At 41.9% G+C, this 25,230-nt stretch overlaps 1 protein-coding gene across 1 annotated transcript in view; it reads right to left on the bottom strand.

Annotated features, from left to right (window-relative positions):
* Nucleotides 1-25,230, bottom strand: part of MAST4 (microtubule associated serine/threonine kinase family member 4) — a 568,903-nt gene that overhangs the window by 364,319 nt on the left and 179,354 nt on the right. The window contains 1 exon segment of the mRNA XM_036848868.1: nucleotides 4,635-4,759. Coding sequence (XP_036704763.1) covers nucleotides 4,635-4,759 — 125 coding nt within the window.

The following is a 25,230-nucleotide window of genomic DNA, read 5'->3' as shown; positions in this document are numbered from 1 at the left end:
TCCTATGGAAAAATAAGTTACCCCTGGTCCTGTTTTGCCTCCTGAAATTTCCATCTTTCTCGCCAGAAAGCAGCATCTATATAAATCCCCTGCTTTTGACGACTATGACTTCTTTGATAAACTACCCATGTGTGTGGGGAGGGACAGAAAGATGGAGGAAGCAAATGGGGAAATGAGTTTTCCCCTCTTCAGATTAATGTATACAAAGTATACATCTGACACTTCATCAGCACCCCCCGCTGGTGTCCCAGCAGGTGGACACTGGCTGAGCATGTATTCTGCCAGCTACCAGGCTACTTAGGATGAATTGGCAATGTGTCATTTATCAGAAATGCCCAGTGTGTCTGGGAGACAGAATACAACTCCATTTACCATTGCCAAGGAAAACTAGATACTCCCTCCTAGGAATTAATCTCCTCCTTGAGAAGGTAGTTAGCATTACTTTGAAGCTTGCCTATGGCATTTAAATCACAATAGGTCATGCATTTACTGAAATTCATACCTCCCCAACCACGGGCCTTCATTTATATCTTCCTAACATATGACTACCACTCAGGTGGACGGTCTATACTTTTCTGACATGTTCTGTTGCTGTGCTGAACGTAAAACTGTGCTATGAAGTGTAATCTTGTCCTTTGGACATAAACCACCTTGATTCTGATTTTACCCATTTTTCCACACTTGAACACATACTTCCCTCTTCAAATAATCAACAAAATACTTAAACCAGTGTGGCTGCAAGACTGCTTACAAGCAGGTTAAGGAAATTTCCTTGAAGGTGGACACTGATAATTTCTTCAGAATTCTGTCACTGTATTTTTTGAGCAGCTGATACAGAACTAAGCGGGATTCAGCCCACTACATGGGCTTGGAGGCTAATCACGATTGTAAGATGCACACTGGAGAGCAAAACCAAAAGGGCTTTAGGTGGATAGTCTTATTAGATGGTCCATTACAGCATACAGAATCACATCATCACTCTCGCCTTGCAAGTAAAGCAATCTGTCACTTTTCACTAACGATTATCCGTTCCGTCAACATTATTTACTGAATGCCTCCTACATATAAGGTGTTGTGTTAGGAACAGCGAGGAGTAGAACGTCAGATCAGACAGGAATTCTGCCCTCAAGGAGCTTGCAGTCTAGCATGGGGATATGAGGCATAAACACAAAGAACTAAAACAAAGGTGGACCTTGATAAATGCGAAGAAGAGTCAGGAGGAAGGTCAACTTACAGCTCTAAGATGGGGGCAACAAGGATTAGGATAGTGGCCAGGGGAGAAGATTAGAGTGAAGCATGTTCTACCATACAGTGCAGCTCCAGAAACATCACACTTATTTAGAAGACAAGAAAAAGGGGGGGGGTGTGCAGGAAGAAAAAGAAAAAGTTCTAATAGGTGTACATTAACACCCTTCAGCACCATTCTCTGTCAAATCTGTTAGTTGTAATCGGCAGGGATAATTTAGATGTAATCCTATCCAAGAAACATAGATTAACTTGAATGGTTCTGCAAAGGGTACCAAAAGCAGGCAAAGTCATGAAAGTGTACTGAGTGACACATTGAAATAAGTGATATGGCAGAGAAACCTGAGCAGATTGCTGCCGAACAATGAGGAAATCAAGACTGTGCTGTGCCTGGCAGCTCTCCTACAGCTGCAGCTGCTCATGTTACGACAGAAGGCTGGGGACAGAAGACATGGTCAAACAGCCCGCAAACAAGTTTTCTTTAGACTGCAATTAGGAAGTAAGGAAACCTCTGAAGTAAAGATATGATGAGGGTTACACTTTAAACCTTCACTGTCTAGTAGTAAATGGTTAGTCGCAGTCTGGCTTCTGTGCCCAAGCTTACCCATAATATGTTAATAACAGAAGTATTAATATTGCTAACATTTGAGACTTGTTAGGTGCCAGGTACTATTTTAAGTTTGCTCTCTACGGTATTTTAGCATTTTCTCTAGTTTTTCTCCTAAACGCTATAAAAACTCACACGGTAAATAAGCTGGTAAGTTAAGTGACTCTTTGATGTCACTGGACCGATTTTAGGGGGTACTCTCATGTTTTCTATTAGTAGTTCTCCTTGTTTTTGTATCATATTCCCAAATATCTTAGGTCACCTGACATGTGTTTTATCAATGAATCAATCAGTTTCTATGTCTGAGTACATAACTACCAGTATTAGGTACCTTACTTTGTAACAATGTTGTTTTAATTAGAATGATTTACCTGGCAATAAACATACAGGATTACTATTTACGTGTTAAGAATAACATTGCAGTGGCCCCCAAAGCACTTCTGTTTAAAAAAAAAAATCACTGATTGTGAGGAATTTTCCTCTTTCCTTAAAAAGTAAATGCTTACAGTAAAATAAGCTTTTAATAAAATTTCCCAAGAAGAAAAAGTAACTTTGAACCTGGGGATGGGATGGAGGAAAATGCTAAAATGCATCACTTTAACTGTACCTTTAAAAATAAGTCCCAAAATTTTCATGGGAAGGAGAAGATAAATTTTAGTTTAAAGATCATAGTTAATTTTGAAGTCATAAAATATCCTCAAAGAAACTTTTTTAGGGATAATTACTCAGTATATTCAGAATCTTTATAATTCTGAAACTAGAAACAGGGAATTCCGAAGTTGAATTCCAGAGACTGGAATAGGTCTTTTGATCTTGCAGTTTGCAGATGAGCTGATAAAATCTGAGAAACTAAGCAACTGCTCAAGTTTATACAGCTACTTAATGACAAAAGCAGGATTAGAGGTTAGACCTAAATCAAATCTCTCTATAATATTGAATGATTCCCAAATATCCCACATAATTTACTACCAATGCATAAAATTATAAGGCACCATAATGCACTGACATACATTATTTGTATCATCATCAGTAAAAGACATTTAAAAATCTATTCCATTACCATACAACCCTACCACCGATGCAAAAGTAACCTGTATAGGGGCTTCCCTGGTGGCGCAGTGGTTAAGAATCCGCCTGCCAATGCAGAGGACACGGGTTCGAGCCCTGGTCCGGGAAGATCCCACGTGCCACGGAGCAACTAAGCCCGAGCGCCACAGCTACTGAGCCTGTGCTCTAGAGCCCGCGAGCCACAACTACTGAGCCCGCGTTCCACAACTACTGAAGGCTGCCTAGAGCCTGTGCTCTGCAACAAGAGAAGCCACTGCAATGAGAAGCCCCGGCTCGCCGCAACTAGAGAAAGCCTGCATGCAGCAACGAAGACCCAACGCAGCCAAAAATAAATTAAATAAATAAATTTATTAAAAAAAAAAAAAAGTAACCTGTATAGACTTCTAGGCTCTGCCAAAGGTTAAAGCTGAAAAGTAATGGGCCCACTGGAAAACAAAATTCTAGTAAGCATCATGGTTAAAAATAAAAGTCTACATTACTTTTTTTAAAAAAAGGAATGCAGGAGTCCATGCTGCTAACAAATGCACAAATATTTATGCCATGTGCCAACTTGTAGATGTGGAGAGAGTGCTGGAGATGGAATAATGACCATTTTCAATGATTCTAGAAAAGAAGGACCCAGGCAAGAATCACCAATGAATATGAAATCTAAAGGAAATTTTTGATGAGGAGAAACATGTTTGCAAGGCCTCAAAGTATCTCCCCCACCCCCAAAGGCTTATCGATTGTAAAAGAAAAGTTCTAACTACAGTGGAGAAACCGGCCAACCCCTTGACTGGGTGAAAAAAATTCGCATCATAATGAGGGGCAGATGGACATCATGCACCTGCCCATGGCAAGACCTGAAAGGACACGACATCATCAATGTCACATTCTGGCCTGGAACGCAAAACCCGCAGCCCACCATGAGAAAACATCAGACATACCAGACACTGTAATATGAGAAATATTCCATTAAAAAATAAGGTGGCAGTGTTGCATAGTCTTCAAAAATGACGATGTCATAAAAGGCAAAGAAACGCTGTGGAGCAGTTCCAGAGTAGAGGATAATTAAGTGGCATCCATGACCCTAGACTGGATCCTCTACTGGAGGAGGAAAAATACTATAAGGGACATTATTGGGCCAAATGATAAAAATAAAATACAGATGGCAGAGTAGATAAAAGACTTCTTTCATGCATAAATTTAATGAAGTTGATAACTGTGATAACAAAAGGCCATGATATAGATAACCTACTCTCAAAGAGTTCAAAAAAATTATATGTGTGTATACGTGTGTGTGTATACATATACATATATATACACAGAGAGAGATAGCAAACAGTACAGCAAATAGGGCAGGAGGTTAATACTTGAACCCAGGCAAACGATCAACTGGAGTTGTACGTGTTTGTCTTATTCTTGCAAATTCCTTTAAGTTTGAAATTATTTTCAAATAAGAAGTTAAAAAAAAAAAAGCTTAGAAACATTTTCATTCCTTTTGAGGGAAAAGTTGAGACAGCATTAAGTTTACAGAAATATTCCAACTTAGGTTGGGGGGACTTGGAGAAAATTACCAAGCTGAAAGCAAGGAATTTCACGTTGCCAAATCTGTGCTTAACGTTAATGGTAGCTTTAACTTCATACCTAGAACAATAAACTCAGAACAGTCCCTAGGCTGGTGGTGAGATGGAGCAAACCCAACCCACCGCAGACAGAGTCCGAGGACACTCACCGGGCTGGCCGTGAGCAAGGGCGCCGACTGGCCCAGGACCTGGCTGCGCATGCGCACGAGGTTGGACGTCTCTGCAGAGGTTGCCCAGGCCTGCCCCGCCACCGGGTTTGGAAGGAGGTACCTCCCTGTTGGAGTTAAAGAGAAGACAGTATGAGTAGCAGGCAGAATGGCAGTGCTTCCCTAGAAATGGCATCCTTCTTCTATACCACTTCTGCCATACATTGCAATTACATTGATTTATAGCAACCGGAAGCAAATTGTTTTAATTAAGTTGGGAGATCTAGTTGCAAGTTCTGACCCCGATTTTCCACATAAACTCAGGTAAACCTCTTCACCTCCAGCATCTGTAGCTTCCTGTTACTGTGCTGAGGATATATATAAGTATACAAAGCATTCTTACCATCGTAGAAATAAACATGTGCATTTACAAATGTACTTTTAAAATATCTAATACAGAAAGTGATCTAGCAATCAACTAGAAAAGTGTCTACAAAGATCATGACCAATAAAAGGAAGAGCTGTAAGTCTTTCAAGTTGAAATGGGGCTGGTGCCCCTTTCTCCCAGCTTCTCTCTGTGAAGAACTGGTGTATATCCAACCATGTCCACAGGACAGGTGATGTTACCCATTTGCATAAATCGGGACATTAATGTTAGTGTAGGTTCACTGAGCAATTTCCATCAACCTTGAACTCTCATATATATGTATATATCTTTAAAAGTCAAACAGCTGAACCAGCTCACACTGTATTACTTCTTTAGTACATGAATTAGACTAGTTATCCACACACAAGATATAAGCCTTTAAGTTAGGAGGGACATGAATATTCACACAGTAATGAAGCTCAGTAAAAGCAGAGACCATGTTTGATTTTTATCTGTAGCACAATGACTGGTCATAGTAGGTGCTCATTAAATATTTGTTGACCGATGAAAGAACAAGTGGGTACGTCTCTCCCAAAAAACACGTGAAGACAATGAAAAGACGGCCGGCAACCCGTAGAATCTCATCTATGGGCTGCACGTGTGGGGACTCCAGCTTTGCAGCTCCCGGAATCGTGAGGGACTGCAGCACGTGTGGCTGGTGGCCCTGCAGCAGAAGTAACATTCGTGCCCTGGATTCTCCCCAGCAGATCTGTTCCTTGTAAAAGAACCCCCCTCTCTTTCCTCAGGCATGCACTTAACAAGCACCCACTGGTTAATAATTACTGAAATATATTAACTAGTGTGAAAATTCATATTTTATGGCAAGACAAGAAAAACGTAAACATAAAAAATTTTCTCTGCCCTTTGGCCTCCTCTCTCCCCTCTACGGTGCATTGTGTATCTGCGTTACGCATCCACCAAACCTCTCCATCAGCAGGCATACCTGCTCAACCATAAACAGCAACATTCTCCTAGCACCAACAAGACAACTCCTTAAAAGATAACATTCCTTTTTAATCTTGTAAGGGGCTGCAATGACGCATGACCCACTACTCACCTTGTCCTTGCTGATCTGGATTATGCAAACTATCTATATCATTTAATGTACAGACCTCTGTCTCTAAAAACCTACTTAACTGTGCTTTGATCTCTAATGGGTAGAACAGTTCTCAGAGCTTTCTGAGAGGCTGTTCCCAGGTTATAGTCCTTAATTTGGCTTGAATAAAGTTTTCCATTTCTTTCTTAGATCAACTGATTAATTTTTTCATCGACACTAGTTTGCTATTAGTGCACAGGCTAACTGGCAGTACAGGAGCTAGGGTCAGCTCCCATCAACTGTCCATGTTAAGAGGTCTAATGCTGGGACTTCCCTGGTGGCACAGTGGTTAAGACCCCATGCTCCCAATGCAGGGGGCCCAGGTTCCATCCCTGGTCAGGCAACTAGATCTCACATGCAACTAAGAGTTTGCATGCCACAACTGAGGAGCCTGAGTGCCGCAACTAAGGAGCCCACAAGCTGCAACTAAGACCTGGCACAACCAAATAAATAAATAACTATTTTTAAAATAAGAGGTCTAATGCTCTAATCTAAGTGCTTTCAAAAATTTGTATTTTAATTGCAAAGGAAAAATATGTCTTATTTTGCCAAAATTGTTCTCTTACTCTCGTATTATATAGTGAAAGCACAGACTCGAGAGAAAACTAGATCTACTTTTGAGATCTTGACTTGTAGCTCAGTGATATGGGGAAGGAAGTGAGTCAACCTCTCTTGGCCTTGGTGTTTCCATCTCTAAAATGGAGAGCATAGGATTGACTATGTCAAGTTGTTGAGGGGATTAGTGGGTTTTTTAAGTGAAGCACTCAGTACATGTTAGCTATTTAGCCATAACAGCAGTAAAAATGACAAGTATCTTTTTTGCTTGGGTTTGGTTTCTCTTCACTCTCAAGTAGTAAATATAAATATATATATATATATTTAAAGATCACCTATAATCATACCAGGGAAAACCACTATCAACATTTCAGTAATTTTTCTGCCAGCCTTTCTTTCTGTAACCTGTATTTTCTTGCAAAAATGGGATCATACTTATTTTTGTCACCTGCCCGCCACAACCCCACATAATAGATTGTGATACTTTCCTAGAAAATAAATGCAGCAAATACCAATTAATTGAAGCATAAATGCTATCACTGAAAATTCAAATATAATTACCCTCTATGGTTCCAGTCACCATCTTGAACCACTCATATATATTTTTATGTGAAGGATGTATTACATTTAAAGTCTAGAATTTAAAAAATTCTTTTCTTTGCCTTATTTTGAAACATTAACTAAAAGCTGGACTAACAGGGGTTTTGGTAAATCGGCCCCATTTAGACCCCAAAGCAGGACATTAAGAAAGAAGGACAGGAAGACCACAGACTGCATTTAGGAATGCCAACATCAGTAGTACATGAATAAATGATTTCTTTAACATAGAAATAACCCCCACTATTTGAAAAACATTACTTGTTAAAAATATACCAACCTCCAGTCATCAGAATCAATAGGGTTTCCCCCACCTCCACCACCCCGGTCCCTCCTGTGTCTTTCCCTATATTTTATATTTTACATATTTTTTGGTTCATGTTTCAGAAAAGGCCTGATAGGAGGTATAGAAGCTACGTGATGTCAAGATTTATATAATGGAATGAATCTACTCTGGTCTCACCACTGCTCTGCCCCAGATGCTTCGTTTTAAAGAAAACTTGGGGTAGAAACAAAAACACTAGAATCTAATATAATCATGGAAAAATTTGAAGGGCTAACATTTTAATTCACTAAAGAATTCTGTAAGTCACTTTTTTTTATTCTTTTAGTAGAAAATAATTATTAGACTATAACCCTATAATCCCCCTGAGATGAAAAAATAGGTATTTATTTCTGTATCCCTAGGACCTGGCATAGTGCCTGGAACTTAGTAAGTGCTCAAAAAATGTTTGTTGACTGACATGCAGTTAAAGTACACTATTTGATTAATACCTGATCAAGTCTAAACAGGAACAATAAAACTGAACAGATGATTTTCTTAAATTTCATTTGTAGTATACTATAATAGCTAAAATACATCGAGGACTTACTATATGCCAGGCACTGCAACATCTTAACCACGCTTTTGGGTGCTAAGTAATATTACCTCCACGTTAAAGCCCAGAGAGGTTACATGATTAGACAAGGGCACACAGCTAATAAGTGGGCAAAACCAGGATTCTTACTCTGAAACCCAGATCCCACCACAGGAAAATATTCATCACATATGCTTAGGTGAAAAAACAAGTTATAAGACAGGATAATTCTATATTTTAAAGTAAATAATATGTATTTTACATACTATTTGAAAAATAATTTTTCAAATAAAAATTATTTTCAGAAAATTGTCTGAAAAGATAGGAAATGGTAGCAGATAGGATTAAATGAGATAATGCACTTAAGGCACTCAACCTGGGACATGGAAAGCAGTCAATACACTATGACTCTTCACGTTATCCTGAGAACTTTACAGTTCCATCGATGCATCCCGACCACCACCACCACCACAGCAACGATATAAAACATGGTAATGGGTTCTTAGACCAGATCACAAAAGAAAGAAAGAAAAAAATAATGACTAGGATTAAAATAAAGACTAGTATTTCTTTGCGGAAAGGAAATAGCAAATTCAGAATTGTCGTTATCTCTAGCAGGGAAAATGGGGAATACATCCAGGGAGGAGTATTGCTGTAATATTTTATTGTTTAAAAAGTTATCTACAGGAAATAATGGGATCTATTAGTTGAACTTAAAAGTTTAAAGTATTACGTTTTCACTTGTAGTTTTTTTTTTTTAATTTATTTTTGGCTGCGTTGGGTCTTTGTTGCTTTCTCTAGTTGCGGCGAGTGGGGGCTACTCTTCGTTGTGGTGGCTTCTCTTGTTACTGAGCACGGGCTCTAGGCGTGCAGGCTTCAGTAGTTGTGGCTCGCGGGCTCTAGAGCGCAGGCGCAGTATTTGCGGCACACGGGCTTAGTTGCTCCACGGCATGTGGGATCTTCCCAGACCAGGGCTCGAACCCGTGTCCCCTGCATTGGCAGGTGGATTCTTAACCACTGCACCACCAGGGAAGTCCCTTCACTTGTAGTTTTAATAAATTCAGTATTAATTTTTTTTAATATATCTGAAGGATGTGGCAAATATTAAGCTTTGATAAAGCTGGCTGGCAGGTATTTGAGGTTGGGACTAAATTATTCTGTATTAATTTCTGTATGTGGTATTATATAATATTGCTTGTAATGATTCCTATCAAAACAATGTGCTCCATAGTCGAACATGGCAAACTAGCCAGGAGCACATTCCCTCCACTCCTCAAAATGGTAGCTCCTCAGGCCACATCAGGGAGGGGTCTGGGCTGGGGAAGCACGGAACCAGGGAACAGGTTCCACGGAGAATGGGAGCAAAAGGGAACCACGAGAACCCTCATCCTGGTCCCAGCATAAAAGTCACAACAGCTGTGACTGGTAGATGGCCCCTTTCTGAAGCCGGTGGGAGGGCAGAACAAAAGCAGGGACGGCCCTGAATAAACCCTCAGTGCAGGCGACCCCTGTGTATGCTAGCATCGTTGCTGGATGAGCCGGGGCATGCTTCAAGTAGGAAGCCAGACTCTGGACAGACCCAGAACAAGCACTGGGGGAGGGGACTCAAGGAACCAGAGCCACGTCCCTTCTCTTCTCTCCATATGCGCCAAACCACACTTTGAACCTTTCAGTTTTGTTAGATCTCACAGAGCACTTTCAAGCAAGCCGAGACCATGGCCAATGGGACAAGTATGCCGTCTTCTCTAAAATCACTCAGTCTAACTCGGCCACATATGTTTTTGGTTTTTTTGTTTTTTTTTTTTTTTAATTTATTTATTTATTTTTGGCTGTGTTGGGCCCTCGTTTCTGTGTGAGGGCTTTCTCTAGTTGTGGCAAGCGGGGGCCACTCTTCATTGCGGTGCGCAGGCCTCTCACTATCGCGGCCTCTCTTTTTGCGGAGCACAGGCTCCAGAGGCGCAGGCTCAGTAGTTGTGGCTCACGGGCCTAGCTGCTCCGCAGCATGTGGGATCTTCCCAGACCAGGGCTCGAACCCGTGTCCCCTGCATTAGCAGGCAGATTCTCAACCACTGCGCCACCAGGGAAGCCCTGTTTTTGGTTTTTTTTTAAACATCTTTACTGGAGTATAATTGCTTTACAATGTTCTGTTAGTTTCTGCTGTATAACAAAGTGAATCAGCATATATCCGCATATCCGCTCCCTCTTGCGCCTCTCTCCCACCCTCCCTATCCCATCCATCTAGGTGGTCACAAAGCACCAAGCTGATCTCCCTGTGCTATGCGGCTGCTTCCCACTAGCTAGCTATTTTACATTTGGTAGTGTATATATGTCAGTGCTACTCTCTCAAGGCCACATACGTTTTATTTGTTGCTATCTCATGTGTAAGTCTAATCTCGGTAACAAGACCATAGGTGTGCCTGGTCGAAGATAAACAAAGTCAGACACTACTTAAAGCGGTAAGGACAGATTTTAATCAGTAATAACCACTGCAATAGGGAGAAAGAGTCCAGCATGGACTCTACTCATCTTCGATTGGTACAGAAGTAACTGGGTGTTTTAACAGGAGAATGAGGGAGTAGGGCAGGCAGCAAGCGAGGGCTGGGTCGAGCCAGGGAAGTGAAAAACAGGAAGGGTTAGTCAGTGTAACTGCGATCAGGCCAGCTCTGTGGGCTAGCTGGCAAGGACCGAAGTTTGGATTCTACCTTTCCACAGAGACTGGGAGACAGAGGCCCTATCTGTTGGCATGAACAAATAGTAAAATTTTTTGGTAGCCTGGAGTTTTCTGAGGCAGGCACTTTAAGGGGATCAGGGTTATCCTAAGGATGTGGCCTTGAGCTGTTAGATACTGTTAGTGTTTGTTCGAGTCTTTGTAGGCCAAGGTTGGGGGGCCTAATTGAGAGAGAGGGCTCCGAGAAGCCTGGTGAGGGTTTGGTCAAGGAGAGACTTGGTCAGCCTTCCATTTTTTTGTTACTTCAATAGACCCTAACTCATGTTCATTAACAGATCAGTTTTTGAACTAAGTCTGAACTAACTTTTGAACTTAGCCCATATACTTATCTTATATGTCTTCAAACCTTCATACAAGACATAAAGCTCCTTGCCAATAATGGTAAAAATAATTGCTCTAGTTAGGGGTGACACAGAGTCATATTGCTGAGTGCCTATTCTGACCCCCCAAACTGATTCCATCACTTATTCATGAACGTCTCCAAGCCTCGTGTTCCTCAGCTGTAAAATAGAGGTAAACTTATGGAGAGGTTCTAAGATTAAAAAAGAAAATGCATCATACAATGGGCATTCAATATATATAAACTCAAAAAAATAAACACAAAGAGATATGCAACACATGAGGGATGACAAGGTGAGCAAGAAATAAAATTCTGTTAATTATTTGGAACAAACAATAAAATTAGGAAGCGTTTATATACATATGTAATGAAATGTTTATCATCCTGTCATGAGTTAGATTTTAGATGTCGTTATACTTGCACAAGTCTCATCTGTAGGAACCATATGAATGTTACAAATTAGAGGGTCTGTTAGCACAACACATGGGATGTTTTATTCCTGCCTGGACCCCCATTAGTGTTAATAGGGAAAAGAGGACAACAGATGGATTTAAGGCAGTCATTAGAAGGCATTAGCATTGTGCCCTAGTTGGTAGTGATTACATCAAACTTTACACAAATTCACTTTCTGATGACTACCAAGAGCCTCTAAAAAGTGTGTTGCTGCTATATTCATGCATCATTTGCTGCCTACAATTTAAGAAAATTAGCATCTGTCAACTGCATTATTCAGCTGCACAGGGTGGAAATTAATGGACAATACTATTCCCTCTTTGTTGTAGGAGAGGTGAGCTTGCCTAGCAATCTGGCTGCTCTATTTTAATACCACATCGAGCTTTCTGTTACAACTGGAAATTTGATCAGCTCTGTGTTCTTTGGAAACACATTGCTAAAATTCCAATATGCTTATTAAAACATTTATTAGATACCGTCTACTGACATAACTAGAAATTTAAAGGCAATAAATAGAGGTCCATATTAAAGCTGAAATCTGTTGGCCAGAGTGAAACAAGAATTTGTCAAGCTTCAACCACAGAGCTATGGGTTATTGGAATGGGCTTTTTATACTGGTTATTGTTTCTCTTTTGGTCACAGGGCCTCTACTTAACCGAATAAGTAGAAATATCTCCAGCCATTTATATATGACAATAAGTAGATTACTAAGACTCAGCTTGTGCCTTGGTCTACTTAGGGTACATATGGTCTTTTTCCTGGAATGGGTTTTCCTTTGTTTTCATCCTGAATTTCAAAATAACAAGAAGCAAGACCTCCACAAAGAGGTCTTCAAATGTGAGATACATGCTTTCAAAGCACCCGGAAGCTTAAAGTATCCCTCTGAAGTACGAAAATATCAGGTCAGAAATAATTTCAGCAGAAATTAAATATAGCCTCTGGAGACCTACTTTGTCATTGGAGAATAATGGTTCCTGCCTAGATTTAAAAGCTTCCAGTAAAAAAGTTCCGTATCACCTGAAATGCAATACAGATTGAGCAGTCAGTCCATGGTCTTACATTTTGGGTTACCTCTCCTGACTACAAACAGGACATCAAAGACAAAAGAAGACCCAGGAACTACATAACAAAGCAGTCTTGAGAAATGGTTTCTGGTGCTCAGTTATACATAAGAACTCTGGAAAAGCTTGTTTATCCCTCTAAGGTCGCCACCAGGAAGAAAGGGTAGCTGAGGTGGTCCACGTGTTGCTCTCAAGGGTTTTGGTGAGGGAGGGGGACCCACAGAAGGGAGGGAAATAGATTGGTGCGTGCCAGCATTACAGAGGCAAGGAGCTAGGGACAAAACGAACAACGGGGAGCTGGCACCGTGCTGGTGCCATGAGCAAGCAGATGGGGCCACATGCTCACATCTCTCATCTGTTAGCTTTACCTTTGGGCTACCAGGCTGCTGCTGACCTCAGCGTCTACTGAAGCTCTCACAGCAGCCCTCAGAAAGTTCACATCCACCACTAAAGTGGGAGGAGGGCCATTCCCACCACTTTACCTTCCCCACTGCCTACTAAAACCTCCCTTGCTTAATTCCACTTTTGGGTATATACACAAAAAAAGTGAAAGCAGGGATTCGAACAGATAGTTGTATACCCTTTATTCATCTTCAGCTGTGCTACTACAACACAGAGACGCGGTTCCTTTCATCTTCCCTCTCACATGGGTGACTGACTTCCAATTTCTTGTCCCCACTGCGAAAGAATAACTATACCTAGACAGCATCGACAATGCTGCTAAATCGTTCTTCTTAATGGCATAAATAAAGATAATTTGAGAAACCAACAGGTTTTGTGACCAGGGAGAGCTGAAGTTCACTGACTCCTATACTGAGCTGCTATTCTAGCCTTAAAAGAAAAAGTGGTGTGTGTTGACTCACACAAGAAAAGTCCAAAGCGTAGGCTTGACCCCATGTCCTTGAAGACATCACTGCCTACTAGCCAGGGATCTCCAACTGACAAGGAAACTGAAAGATGAATGGAGAGAGGACACATGCCTTTAGGGAGGTTGGCTGTCAGAGCACAGTGACACCAATGGGGTATATCAAGGTCTGAATCAAATTAATCGCCCAATGCAGCAGTCTCTAAACTGTTTTGCTGCTAGACTCAACTCCACCAGAGATACCCAATTTCACTTCTTAGAATATTATCAGCAGCATTCTATATTTAACATAGAACGGCAAGGCAATATTACTAACCACAAGGGCCTGAGGACAAAGTTAGGAGGGTGCTTGAAAGGGTGGGACAAATTTAGGGGGATGCTTCAGAAGGAAGCTTGTAGCAAGCAGAGCAAATAGCAGATGCTAACAGCTTAGGGCAAGCCCAGACTGACTGGGTCCATGACAATTATTTCACAAAGTCTCTAAAGCCCAATTCCATACCGTGAGAGAGCTAGGGGCTGCGGAAAAATACCAGAGCAAACATGTCTACCATGCAGGAATCAAAGTCGCTGGACAGACCGCAAGGCTATGGAGCAGCATCTCAAGCTGCCGCTGCCACTGTCAACTGTAGCTTTAAATCAAAAGTAACATTCAGAGTGAAATGTGCCAAGATGATTCAACGGTATAGTGGTCTCTTTACCCTCAATTACAGAGAGCCACCCTGTTACCCTTGCCATCGAATGACAAGAGGGCAAAAATGCCAACACGCAGTCTATTTTTAAATGGAAACAATTCAAATCCACACTTACAGAGAAATATATTTGGCCTCTCTTTTCTTTTCCCTTAACTTGTTCTTAAAGCAGAAATATTTCTTCTCACCTACCAAGATTACCAAATTCTAATAAGGGAAGATACTAGGATCATATGAGTTAATACACGAAACAGAGCTTAGTAAGCGTCAGTGCTCCTATTACTTTTAGTACGTGCACTGCCGCCTTTCGGTATACCAACACCCAGCAACTTCTCCCATTCTGCTATGAGACCCAGCCCTCGCCAGCAAGTCCCTCTTGCACCTAGACCACCAAGGTAGTCTCCCTTCAAGGGGTGATTGTATGGATTTAAAATTCTTATCAAAAAATACAGAATGGTTTGGCTCTAGGCTCTAGCTGTACAGACCAAAGGCTAATGTGACAACCTAAAATTGATTTTTAAGGAAGTATTAAGTAGAGCTACTCTAATGAGAACATGGTAACAAGAATCTGACACCAAGCAGCATCGCCTAGAATGTGTGAGTGAGGGCACCCGGGAGCTGGGTGAGGACGGTGTCTAAGCGACGCCAGGCACAGGTCAGAGCGAACATCTGCAATCTCGCCTCCCTCCATCCTTGTACTGAAACATAATTCAGCAGAAAGAATTGCTAGACATGTCTAAACCCCCTGGGAAATGACAGATATTGATGAATGCTGTTGGGAAGATATATGGAAGGAAACGGCAAATAAATAGAACCATTTTTTCTCAGAGTCATTTGGCGGATATGTGGAGCAGCTGTTAAACTACCTGTCGGCTCCCCTGCTCTCTTCCTCTTTCTCCTTCCTCACCCCCATCTGCATTCTCTACACCTTTCTAAACCCTCCCGGAGGACCCGTATCTTGCTCTCTTCAAAATAATCATCAAGCAAGTAGGAGTCATCTCCTCCTCCCCTGTCACAATCTGGCTGCTCAACCCAGTTAGCCCAACCCTCTCCAAAATGTCATTCTGTCCTAACATGTTGGCTGCCCCCTGTGGATCCTGGAAAGACAGCTGACCCTTGAACAACACCGGCTTGAACTGCGCAGGTCCACTTATTTGTGGAGTTTTTTCAATGGTCAATACTCCAGTACTACACGATCCGGAAGGGTTGAATCCGCAGACATGGAACCACGGATGTGGAGGAACCACGGATAGCGAGGGCTGGCTTTAAGTTGTTTGCGGATTTTTGACTTCACAGAGGGTTGGCCTCCCCAACCACCTTGTTGTTCAAGCGTCAACCGTATGTTCAATTTTTAAACTCATGAAATGAAACTGTTGGATCCAAATCCATTACCATTTGGCCTCAGTCACGAGACTCAAATCTAAAATTCAAAGCCTGACTACTACCATGTAGTAGCTCTGTGACCTTGTTAACCTCTTAAGCCTCAGTTTCCCATAAATGCTCTGTAAAAATGGACACGATTGACCAACCTCCTGGGGCGACGGTGAGGACAATCTAGAATGTACACAGAGGGCTTGTCATACCATCTGGCAAATAGAAGGCCCACAATAAACAATGACTTATTATCCCCTCTACTTTCCCTTGCTAAACAACTCTTCCTGGCAAGTGCACTCCTTCTCGATATCGTTCTCAGGCTGGATCAAATACTCTCCAGCTCAGGGCCCTTCGGGGTAAGAGGCTCTCATTCCATTCACCAAGTGGACTCAAGAGCACAGAGTGGGAAACCAGTCAGACAGGGATTTGCACCCTGGTTTCACCATCTATTAGCTGCGAAACCCTTGATAAATTACTTTCCCTCTCTGAGCTTCCATGTCTAGACCTCTAGTGATGATGATCATAGGTAACACACACCAAGTGCCCAGCACAGTGTTGAACACACAGTGTGTGTTCCGTGGTGGCTCAGGTCCCTTCCAGGATGCTTTACCCATTTTGGCATCATTGGCATTGAATCTACAACCAGGGGCGTTACTAGCCTTACCTTCCCCCCCATTAATCACCTGCTTCTATGGGGCTGCCTGTGTATAGGGTGCCATCTATTTCTGTACATAATATGCTTTTCTACATTGCAAACTCAGTGTCAGCTGGGACCGTACCTCATCTGTCTTTGTAGCCCCACGTCACAGCCCGCACACAGAAGCTACTGATAGTTTACAGGATCCCATACTTACGCCTGTGCATATTAACTCTCCACTCTGTCTCTCATTTATATTTCTCCCAGGGTTCGGATTTTTTCATTTTTGTTTAGTTCCCCATTGCCTAGAATGTTCAAATGTGGTTCAGTTGTTTGTTTTGTAACCATAGCAATAGTGAAAAAAGGCTCAGCGGCCTTAAACTTGATACAAGAACCTCATATCACTTCTCCTGGCTTTGATTTTCTCTTCTAAAACCCATCTCCAAAAGAGTCTGACACCGCCACAAAACACTGTGTATATCCAAGGCCAACTGTTTAACCTGAGTACACGTGAGGACAATTTGTATTTAGTATCTTACTTTTTGAAGAAATTATGAATCCTACTCAGTAACATTCTTTTGCCCACTAAGATGCTTTGATTGACACACCCAAATGTCATTGGCATCCTGAGATGCTAAACATTTCTGACAACTGCCCTACATCTAAACAGTTAGGACAGAGGCCAAGGAAGAATTGGGGATCAGGAGCTTTCCAAGAGAAACGAAAAGAACAAAGGCAGCCACAGGGGCATAAAATAAACTCCATATGACAGTCGAAGCAGAAATTTCCAGACAAGTCCAAATTTCCTAACAAGTTCTCTAGTTTTATTACAAGGAAACGTCTATGTACAATCTAATTCACTTAATGGTGTATTTCCATATATATCTCTTTGGAATAGTTTCTAGTTTCATGTTAGCTTTTGTTCCAAACAGATTCCAATTCTTCTTCCGTAATGTCTATGTGTGCCCCCTAAAGAACATATTATTTTTGTCTTAAGAAATCTTTGTTGATACTGATTAATGAATAAACAGGAAATCTAGAGCAAACCTATACTATTTTTTCCCCAAAATACTGCATAGTAGATCTCCTCCAGCACCTCCAAATGGCAATCTATTAAAATGCCCTACTTCTGGGGTGGGAGATCTCAATCAAGGACTGTATAACCCTTACTAGGAAAGTTAATGTCCACTCTACCTGGTTTAAAAGCAATAGGATCTAGGAGCCACTGTTATCCAAACTATAACCCTATGCCTTGAATTAAGTTCTAACAAATCACTAAGTGCCTTGCAAAACATAACATTGTCCTTGTTTTTAAGCAGAGAAAATTTTAAGCCAAGGTTAGCATCATGATTGCCTCAAGCACTGCTTGGAAATTAATGACCAGTGTAGGGTTGGAATTCAACCTTTCCATTTCTGGTCTCTTATGTAGCCCCTGACTTCTTCTGAAAGTTCAGATGACATTAAGTAGCCTTGAACTCCAGGATCAGTGCCTCATGTCTTAAAGTTAACAGTATCACTAGGCTACTTAACATTCCTTTTTAGGGAATTCAGTCATGCTTATGAGGAAATCAGTGTGCTCTGGCGCTCAGGTAGGGGGCAGGTAGCTATTGGGTTGTTCCAATCATCCTCCAAATAGTCATCTCTCAAGATCGAGAGCCTGATCATTTTCTTCTAGCCATTTGTTAAATGCATTTAATCTCCTACTATTTGAATCCACCGAGAGCACTGTGACCGTTGAAAGAATGGCAGTGGGCATATACACACAGACTTAACACACACCAAAGAGCATCATACGTCAGATCTGCTTATGGTTGTGCAGAAAGCTGGTCCTGTCTCCAAGGTGACTGCAGGTAAAGGGGTGGAGGGCGGGGAGCATGAGAAAGGATAGTGTACTAGTGTCTGTGTGTAAGAGCCCTAGCCCCTTGCCCCTCGTGCCATGCATGTACTTATGAGACAACATGTCTGATAAAGCCTCAGTACAGAACCCTTCCTGTAGTTACTGACAGAGTTGCCAGATTTCACAGAACTACAGGATGCCTAAATAAACTGGAATGCAAATAAACTGGATTATGTATACCACAAATATTACATTGTACACGTCAATGCTAAAAATATTATTACCAGTCTCTCTGAAATTAACATTTAACTTAGTGTCATGTATTTTATCTGGCGACCCAATTCACTGAGCGCTTAGGATTGGCAATGCAGGAGGCTTTGCTTTGAGGGTTCAAGGAAAAGGTCTTCAAGGAATTTATAAAGTAGTAAAAGGGATGATAGGTCCACAAATAATAGGAAGTTAAAAGTGATCCATCCTGGAAGAAGAGGACAATGTAAGATGGTAGCAGGAAGGAGAGAGTGAAAGTATAGCTGTGGAAGTGATGTGAAGGGGTTTGAGATGGAATGTGAGTGTAGCAAAGAATCATGAGCTTCATCTCGTTGTTTTGTACACCGAACATGGGGGTCTCATTGCTCTGGGTTTGTGCATGTATCACCTACTATCATTTTTATATTATTTATACACACCAGTGCAGCCAAAAGCTAGTAAAATGGAGTAAAAACAAAACAACAACAAAAATGCTTTGCACTGAGACTCCCAGCAAACAAAGCAAAGACAGAAACACAGTGGGATAGCCAGCTCTCATTACTTAAGAAAAGAAAGAATTCAAATTTGTCAGGCCACACAACCTCTTTTTCCTCATTTTGAGCTCAGAGAAATTTGTTTGGGAGGTTTTAATAAAAGGGCAATGACATACATAATTCTCACTGTCGTCTGGAGTAATTTAGGGCAAAAATGCGGGCGCCTCCTACATTATGGAACACTAAATAAAAACTGAGGGTGCAATGCTGTGTGTGCACGCATACATGTGAACACATGATCAAAGTCTATGTATACACTTTACATGCATACATGCCTCTCCTTTGCAGGGACTTGGAAACTGGGAACTAAGGTACCTTAGGCAAAATTCTTACTCAAGTCTAACTTGGTGCAGTGTTAATAATTTACACAGTGGTCATGACTCCACCTGTATTCTTATTCAGAAAAAGGGAAACAGATATTTAAATGGTACCATTCTCTCTTTTCAAAGGTTTTACCCACCAGGGATCAAGTCAACAAGGAGTTAAAAAGCAAGGAGGGGACTTACTTTCAGCTCTCCCTTCAGGCCCTGTTGGGATGCAGGGGCCTGAGACAATACTGTCAAAAAACAGAGAAATGATCTGGCTAGGCAGACGCAAGAAAATAAATTTAGCCCTGACAATATGCATTGATTAAGTACTTGAATGACAATGGAACATGACAATGACAAATGCAGGCTACCACCACCAGAGTCATTAATACAGCAGAAACACTAATTTTTACCAATCTTTAAACATCCCGGTTGGTGGCATTTGCATTTCTTTGCCTACTCTTTTTTCCTGCCGAGATGACAAAAAGTCAGCTTCATTTTCGGTTTCCATCCAGGAAGTTAAAAAAAAAAAAAAGTCTACATTCCTGATCTTTGATTAGCCCCTGAAAATGAGTTTTGAACAAGAGATGGATGGCCTGGTGTGCTCAGTTTCAGAGGACAGGACGTCACTGCAAGGCTCCTCCAGGGGAGAAGGTGGGCTTCCTTGCTCAACAGTGGAGAAAGGATGTTAAGTGTAAAGGGAGAAAATGAAGGAAAACCAGTCTCTGCAAAGACTCCCCCATCCCTCATCTTGGTAGCTAAAAGTATTCACTATGCAAGGTCAAAGCGACCTTGAGAGTATCTGGTCCAACGCACTCATTTTACAAATGAGGAAACTGAGAACCAGAAATGAAGGCATAGCTACTTAGCGGTTGACGTGGAACAAGAATCTGGGCCTCAGATCCCCACTTCAGGCCCTTCTCATTACACCTCGAAAAATCGGTACAGGAGTTGTCGAGACACTATCCCCACCCAGACAAGTCACTTGCTTTCCCATCTTTAAACCCCATTCAGTGTAACTCAGGTATTCCATTCTCCTTCGGATCTGCATCCCCCCCAATCACTGTTTTCCGGAGGACGTATGTGTGGTCCAATGTACTGATTCCAGTACATGTGCAGTTAGCACCCACATGCACCTCTGTGCAGCTGCACTGCAGTTGGATTGTATATAAGAAAATGTCACCACGAGAGCCGGCTACCTACGTCCAACTTCCTACGTGGGTTCCAGTGTGGCAGGAAACGGCAGCACCCACCATCTTCCTTGCCTTCCCCGACCTTACCTCCCCTTCCCCAATAACTCAAAGAGCTCTATAGGGGGGATTTAATAGTTGATACTAATTTCCAATTATTTAAATTCATGTTTCATATTCTTAACTGTAATACAATCAATTCAACTTTTGTGGCGTTCTCATTTATGCTGAAGAGTCACGGGGATCTAAGACCACGGCATCTCTTAAAGACGATACATATACAAAACTGAGAAGACAAGCTTGGAATCAGCATGCTTTTCAGAACCTACAAGTACACAACGCATGAAGGAGAGGAAAACCACCTCCTGCCATACCCAGGCCTCGGTCTATCCTATCAGCATTAAACAGATTTTCAGGCAAGTCCTAGGAAAAAACTGGGGAGAAAAGAAGGAAAATGATTATGCTCCTTAAAAAAATTTAACCCCTCGATAAAATGCTTTAACAAAAACCTGAAATCAGTTTTCTATTCTAAATAAAATTTTAAGAACAAACAAATTTTTGAGATATGGATTCAGTAAACTCATTTTCTTCAATCAGGAATAACAGAAGTCCATTATTTATAGAATCACCCTAGAACACAAGAAATAAGGGGGAGAGACAGAGAGAAAGAGAAACAGAGAGAAAACACTGGGAGAGAGAAAAACTGTTTTGGGGATCCTAATATTCCATACATCTTTGGTTTGTTTCTATTAAGTTTCTTCTTTAGCCTAATCGGTATAGAGAACTTCCTTATATATTTGGACACATACAACCTTTAAAATAATGCCAGCAAAAACTTTAAATGACCACTAGACACTCTCTTCTTTGGGGTACTTGGGAGAATTTCAGTCACGGGGTTTGATCACATCCAACATACCCAGCCTAAGGTCAAGAAGGCCAACTTATTTTGCAGGTGATAATGGTTTAGCTGTATCTCAGTATGCAACTGATGTTCCTACCCTAGCAATCTTGAAATTCTGTATCACAATGATTTAAGGCCCAAGTTACCTTTTGCCTCACAGAAGGCGCTTCAAGAAACTTAAATCAGGTCTTCCAGCAACAACATCTTCTTAATTAACACTCAGGACTAATTTTAAGTCCTTCAAACTCTATCTGGTACAGAACTGAAAAACAGATTTCTGAAGAGCCGGACTCATGGATGTAGCACGGCTCCCAGCATTCTCTGGAGCTCATGCACACATCAAAGCAAACAGCCCAGTCTCTCATCTGACTCTCAGTATAAGAGCAGCACATTCGAGTCCTCATGTCTTCATTTACACTCTTTCCTTGATTCTCCTCTCACGCCTGACATCACCTCCTGGGATGCTTTCATTGGTGCCAAATGTCTGAAGGAGAGATCTGAGCTTCAAATAGGACTCTGCAGCCCGGTGCTGAACAAGGTGGCCACTTGGCAATTCCCAAGCAGCAGGTGACCAGGGGCCTGGGAACCACCAAGTGATGCTCCCCCGTCAGTGGGAGCAATGACTCATGGGTAAGCCATCTGCATGGGCAATGAGCTACAGCAGAGGGCCCCCGGACAGACAGCCACTGGGAGGCAGCATCTGTCAAAGGAGCTGGCTAGCAGCTGCATGTCCCATTAAGGCGGAGTCTCAGGAGATCTTCCTACCCTGACAAGGAGATACTACAAACACAAAATACATCTACATTGCCATCTTCTAATTAGAACACCTAGATAGCAAACAAAATATCCAGACTTAAGCTGACATAGGAACAGTGAAGACAGCAAGTGGTTTTAAAGGCTACTTAAAATCATGCACCCTCACCAGAAAGAAGATGCTAATGGATTTGCCTCTTGATCGCTTGGTGACTCAGAAAAAATAGGTAGAGACACTCTCCAGACTCATAAACCACTGTGAAGGAAGTACACAATGTTACAAGTTCTAAAACAGAACACTAAAGCCACGTAAAAGAATTCCTGACCCAAGTTATATGCCCTCAGTGTAGAAAATTTGTAAGTATTGAGAAATAGTAAAACAAATAGAAGCCAGATGTTTTTAAGCCAGTAAAACCCTAAGTGTGAATTATCTAGGTTCTTTTTCCTGTTGGCCAAAAGCCAAGAATCCAAATTGAGAGCATCATTGTCTTTACAACAATTGTAAAGACCTTTACCCTTTAAAAGTTTTAAAACTTGCCAGATTTCAAAATATGAACATATCCGTCATCCTTCATGGGCTGGTTTAGTCGAACAGCCCACCCACTGCTCGGTCCACAGTCCCACCACACTTCCCAGCTCCCATGGGCTTTGGCTCTGCCCCTGGAGAATCCCACGCTGGGCACCAAAACCCCCTGACTCTTACACAGCTCAGCTCCACCCTCCCCATGGCTCTCCTGAGTGACCCTGGACCAGGTCCCTCTGCTATATTCTGTGGAACTGACGTTCCCAGTTCACAAATTTCCCTGGTGTCTTAACATTTCCCTCAAACATGTACACTGACTCCACTTTCAGTTCATGATCTCAGACCTTGAATGGGCTGTCAGTGCTTCCAAGAAACCCTACTACATTTATAGTCTGCCTTCCTATTCTCTAAGAACATTTCAGACTTCCTTCTCTAGTCAATTCCCATATAACCCTCCCGAAGCCCACCCAGATATCTCATAATGCACTGAGAAGTGAAGCCACTAAGTCAATTCAACTACCTGCTTTTTTATGAAAAGAAAATTTATTAAAATCACTGATCTGGAAAGGGAATATTTTAAAATTAAACTTATTTTGAAGTAACTGTGGGTTCGCATGCAGTTGTAAGAAATAATGCAGAGAGCTCCAGGTATCCTTTACCCAGTGTCCCTCAATGGTAACATCTTACAAAACTATGGTGTACAATCACAACCCCGATAATGACATTGCTACAGTCAAGATACTGAACATTTCCACCACTGCAGAATCCCTCACGTTGCCCGCTCATAGCCACACCTACTTCCTTCCCATGTCCTCCTCCTTAAGTCCTGACAACCACTGATCAGTTCTCTACTTCTATAATTTTGTCATTTCAAGAATATGATATAGAAATGGAATTACACAGCATGTAACCTCTTGGGTTTTTTTGGTTTTGTTTTTGTTTTTTAACTCAGCCTAATTCTTTGGAGATTCACCCAGGTTGTCACGTGCATCACCTGCCATATCAGTAAACAAAGGATGGTGCAGCCGTCAAGCCAGCAGTCACTGCAGCTGCCTCCCAACTGTGTACCCTGAGGGGATTCAGGGTGGAGAAAAGCAGGATTCTGGCCCTAGATAGTGAAGGTGCACATCAAAGGAATGATTTCACTGAGTCCAGACTCTTGCATCTTCCCATACACAGAAAAGCGCTAAATTCGTTAACTTGAGATGTGTGTTTTTCTTTAACCAACAGTAATCTTTGGATGTCCCTACTACCTGTGTTTGTTGTTGTTGTTTCCGAAAACTGTTAAATATCCCGGCTTCTTCCTTACCTCTTCGCAGCAGTTCCTCAGAGCTACCTGACAGGCAGGCTGCTTCCCAGGTTTAAGTCCTCAGCAAGTCCACCGAATTAAACATAGTTCTCAACTTTTAGGTTGTGCTTTTTTCCTTTTTTTTTCAGTAGGCAATTGGTAGTTTGCTCCTTTTTATTGCTGAGTAGTATTTCATGGTATAGATGTACCTACACTACCTGCTTTTGCATCCATTTTCTCCTCCTTCCTCCTGTTACAGTGAAGGAAGTACCTCTCTCCCTGCCAAGGCCAACCGTTTGACATGTGCTCCGGATACCCTGCCAGGTGCTTCCACAGCACTTGACTTCTCTGGTTATCATCTCTTTCTTCTGAACCATCCTCAACACCTTACAAACATGCTTGCCTGGTACCCATATTACGATGGTCCCCTCTGACCCCTCATGCCCTTCCAGCTCACTCTCATTTTCTCTAGTCTCTTATAACTGGACAACTTCTCAAAAGAGCTATCTACACTCTCATCAACACATCAGCTACCTTGAGGTCCTTCATTACTGTTTGCTCCTAAGCCGGTTCACTCTAGCTGCCATCCACACTTCAGCACCCTCCTCCTCAAGGTTTGCAGTGACTTACACTGCTGAATCCAATGACAACTTCTTGTTCTCATCTTATTCTCTTAGATGAAGCCAATCCTTTCCTTCTCAAAATATGACTCTTGCTTCTGTTACTGCACAGTCCTCCCTGGACATTCTGATTTAACATGCCCCACAGGCATTTCAGACCTCACATACTGAAAACTAATCACACCCAATTTCTTTATTAAAACCTATTTCTCAGTCTTCCCTGACTTTGTAAATGCCATGTTTCCCTTGCCTCTTGTGTAGCTGGACTCAGAGGCCACAGTCCAGCAGGGACCATACTTCCTAGCACTCCCCCAACAGTAGCACCAGCCTTGAATTTGGCTCTGACCATGTGAGAGGATCTTGCCAAACAAATGCGAATGGAAATAAAGTGTGTCTCTTCCAGGATGGGACTTTTAGGAAGTCAGAAAAGTTTTTCTTCTCTTTCCACTTCTACCAGCTGGAAGCAGAGTGTGGAGGCCATAAAGAAGAGCCAGAGGAGAAGGTGGAAGGAATGCGGGTCCCTAACTCACCAGGAGGGAGAGAGCTGCCTGATAACCCACAACACTTACATGAGCTAGAAATACGTGACAACTGTGTTAAGCCCCAGACATTTTTTGGTTTGCTTGCTCTAGCACGTGGTATTATCCTAATACACACCATTTTTACATAGGCATTCTTTTGATGGTATTACAAACATGAA

Source organism: Balaenoptera musculus, chromosome 3 (genome assembly GCF_009873245.2).
Source record: "Balaenoptera musculus isolate JJ_BM4_2016_0621 chromosome 3, mBalMus1.pri.v3, whole genome shotgun sequence".
Classification (NCBI taxonomy): Eukaryota; Metazoa; Chordata; class Mammalia; order Artiodactyla; family Balaenopteridae; genus Balaenoptera; species Balaenoptera musculus.
The sequence above is the reverse complement of the archived record's forward strand: the minus strand, read 5'-3'. Positions and strand labels throughout refer to the sequence as shown.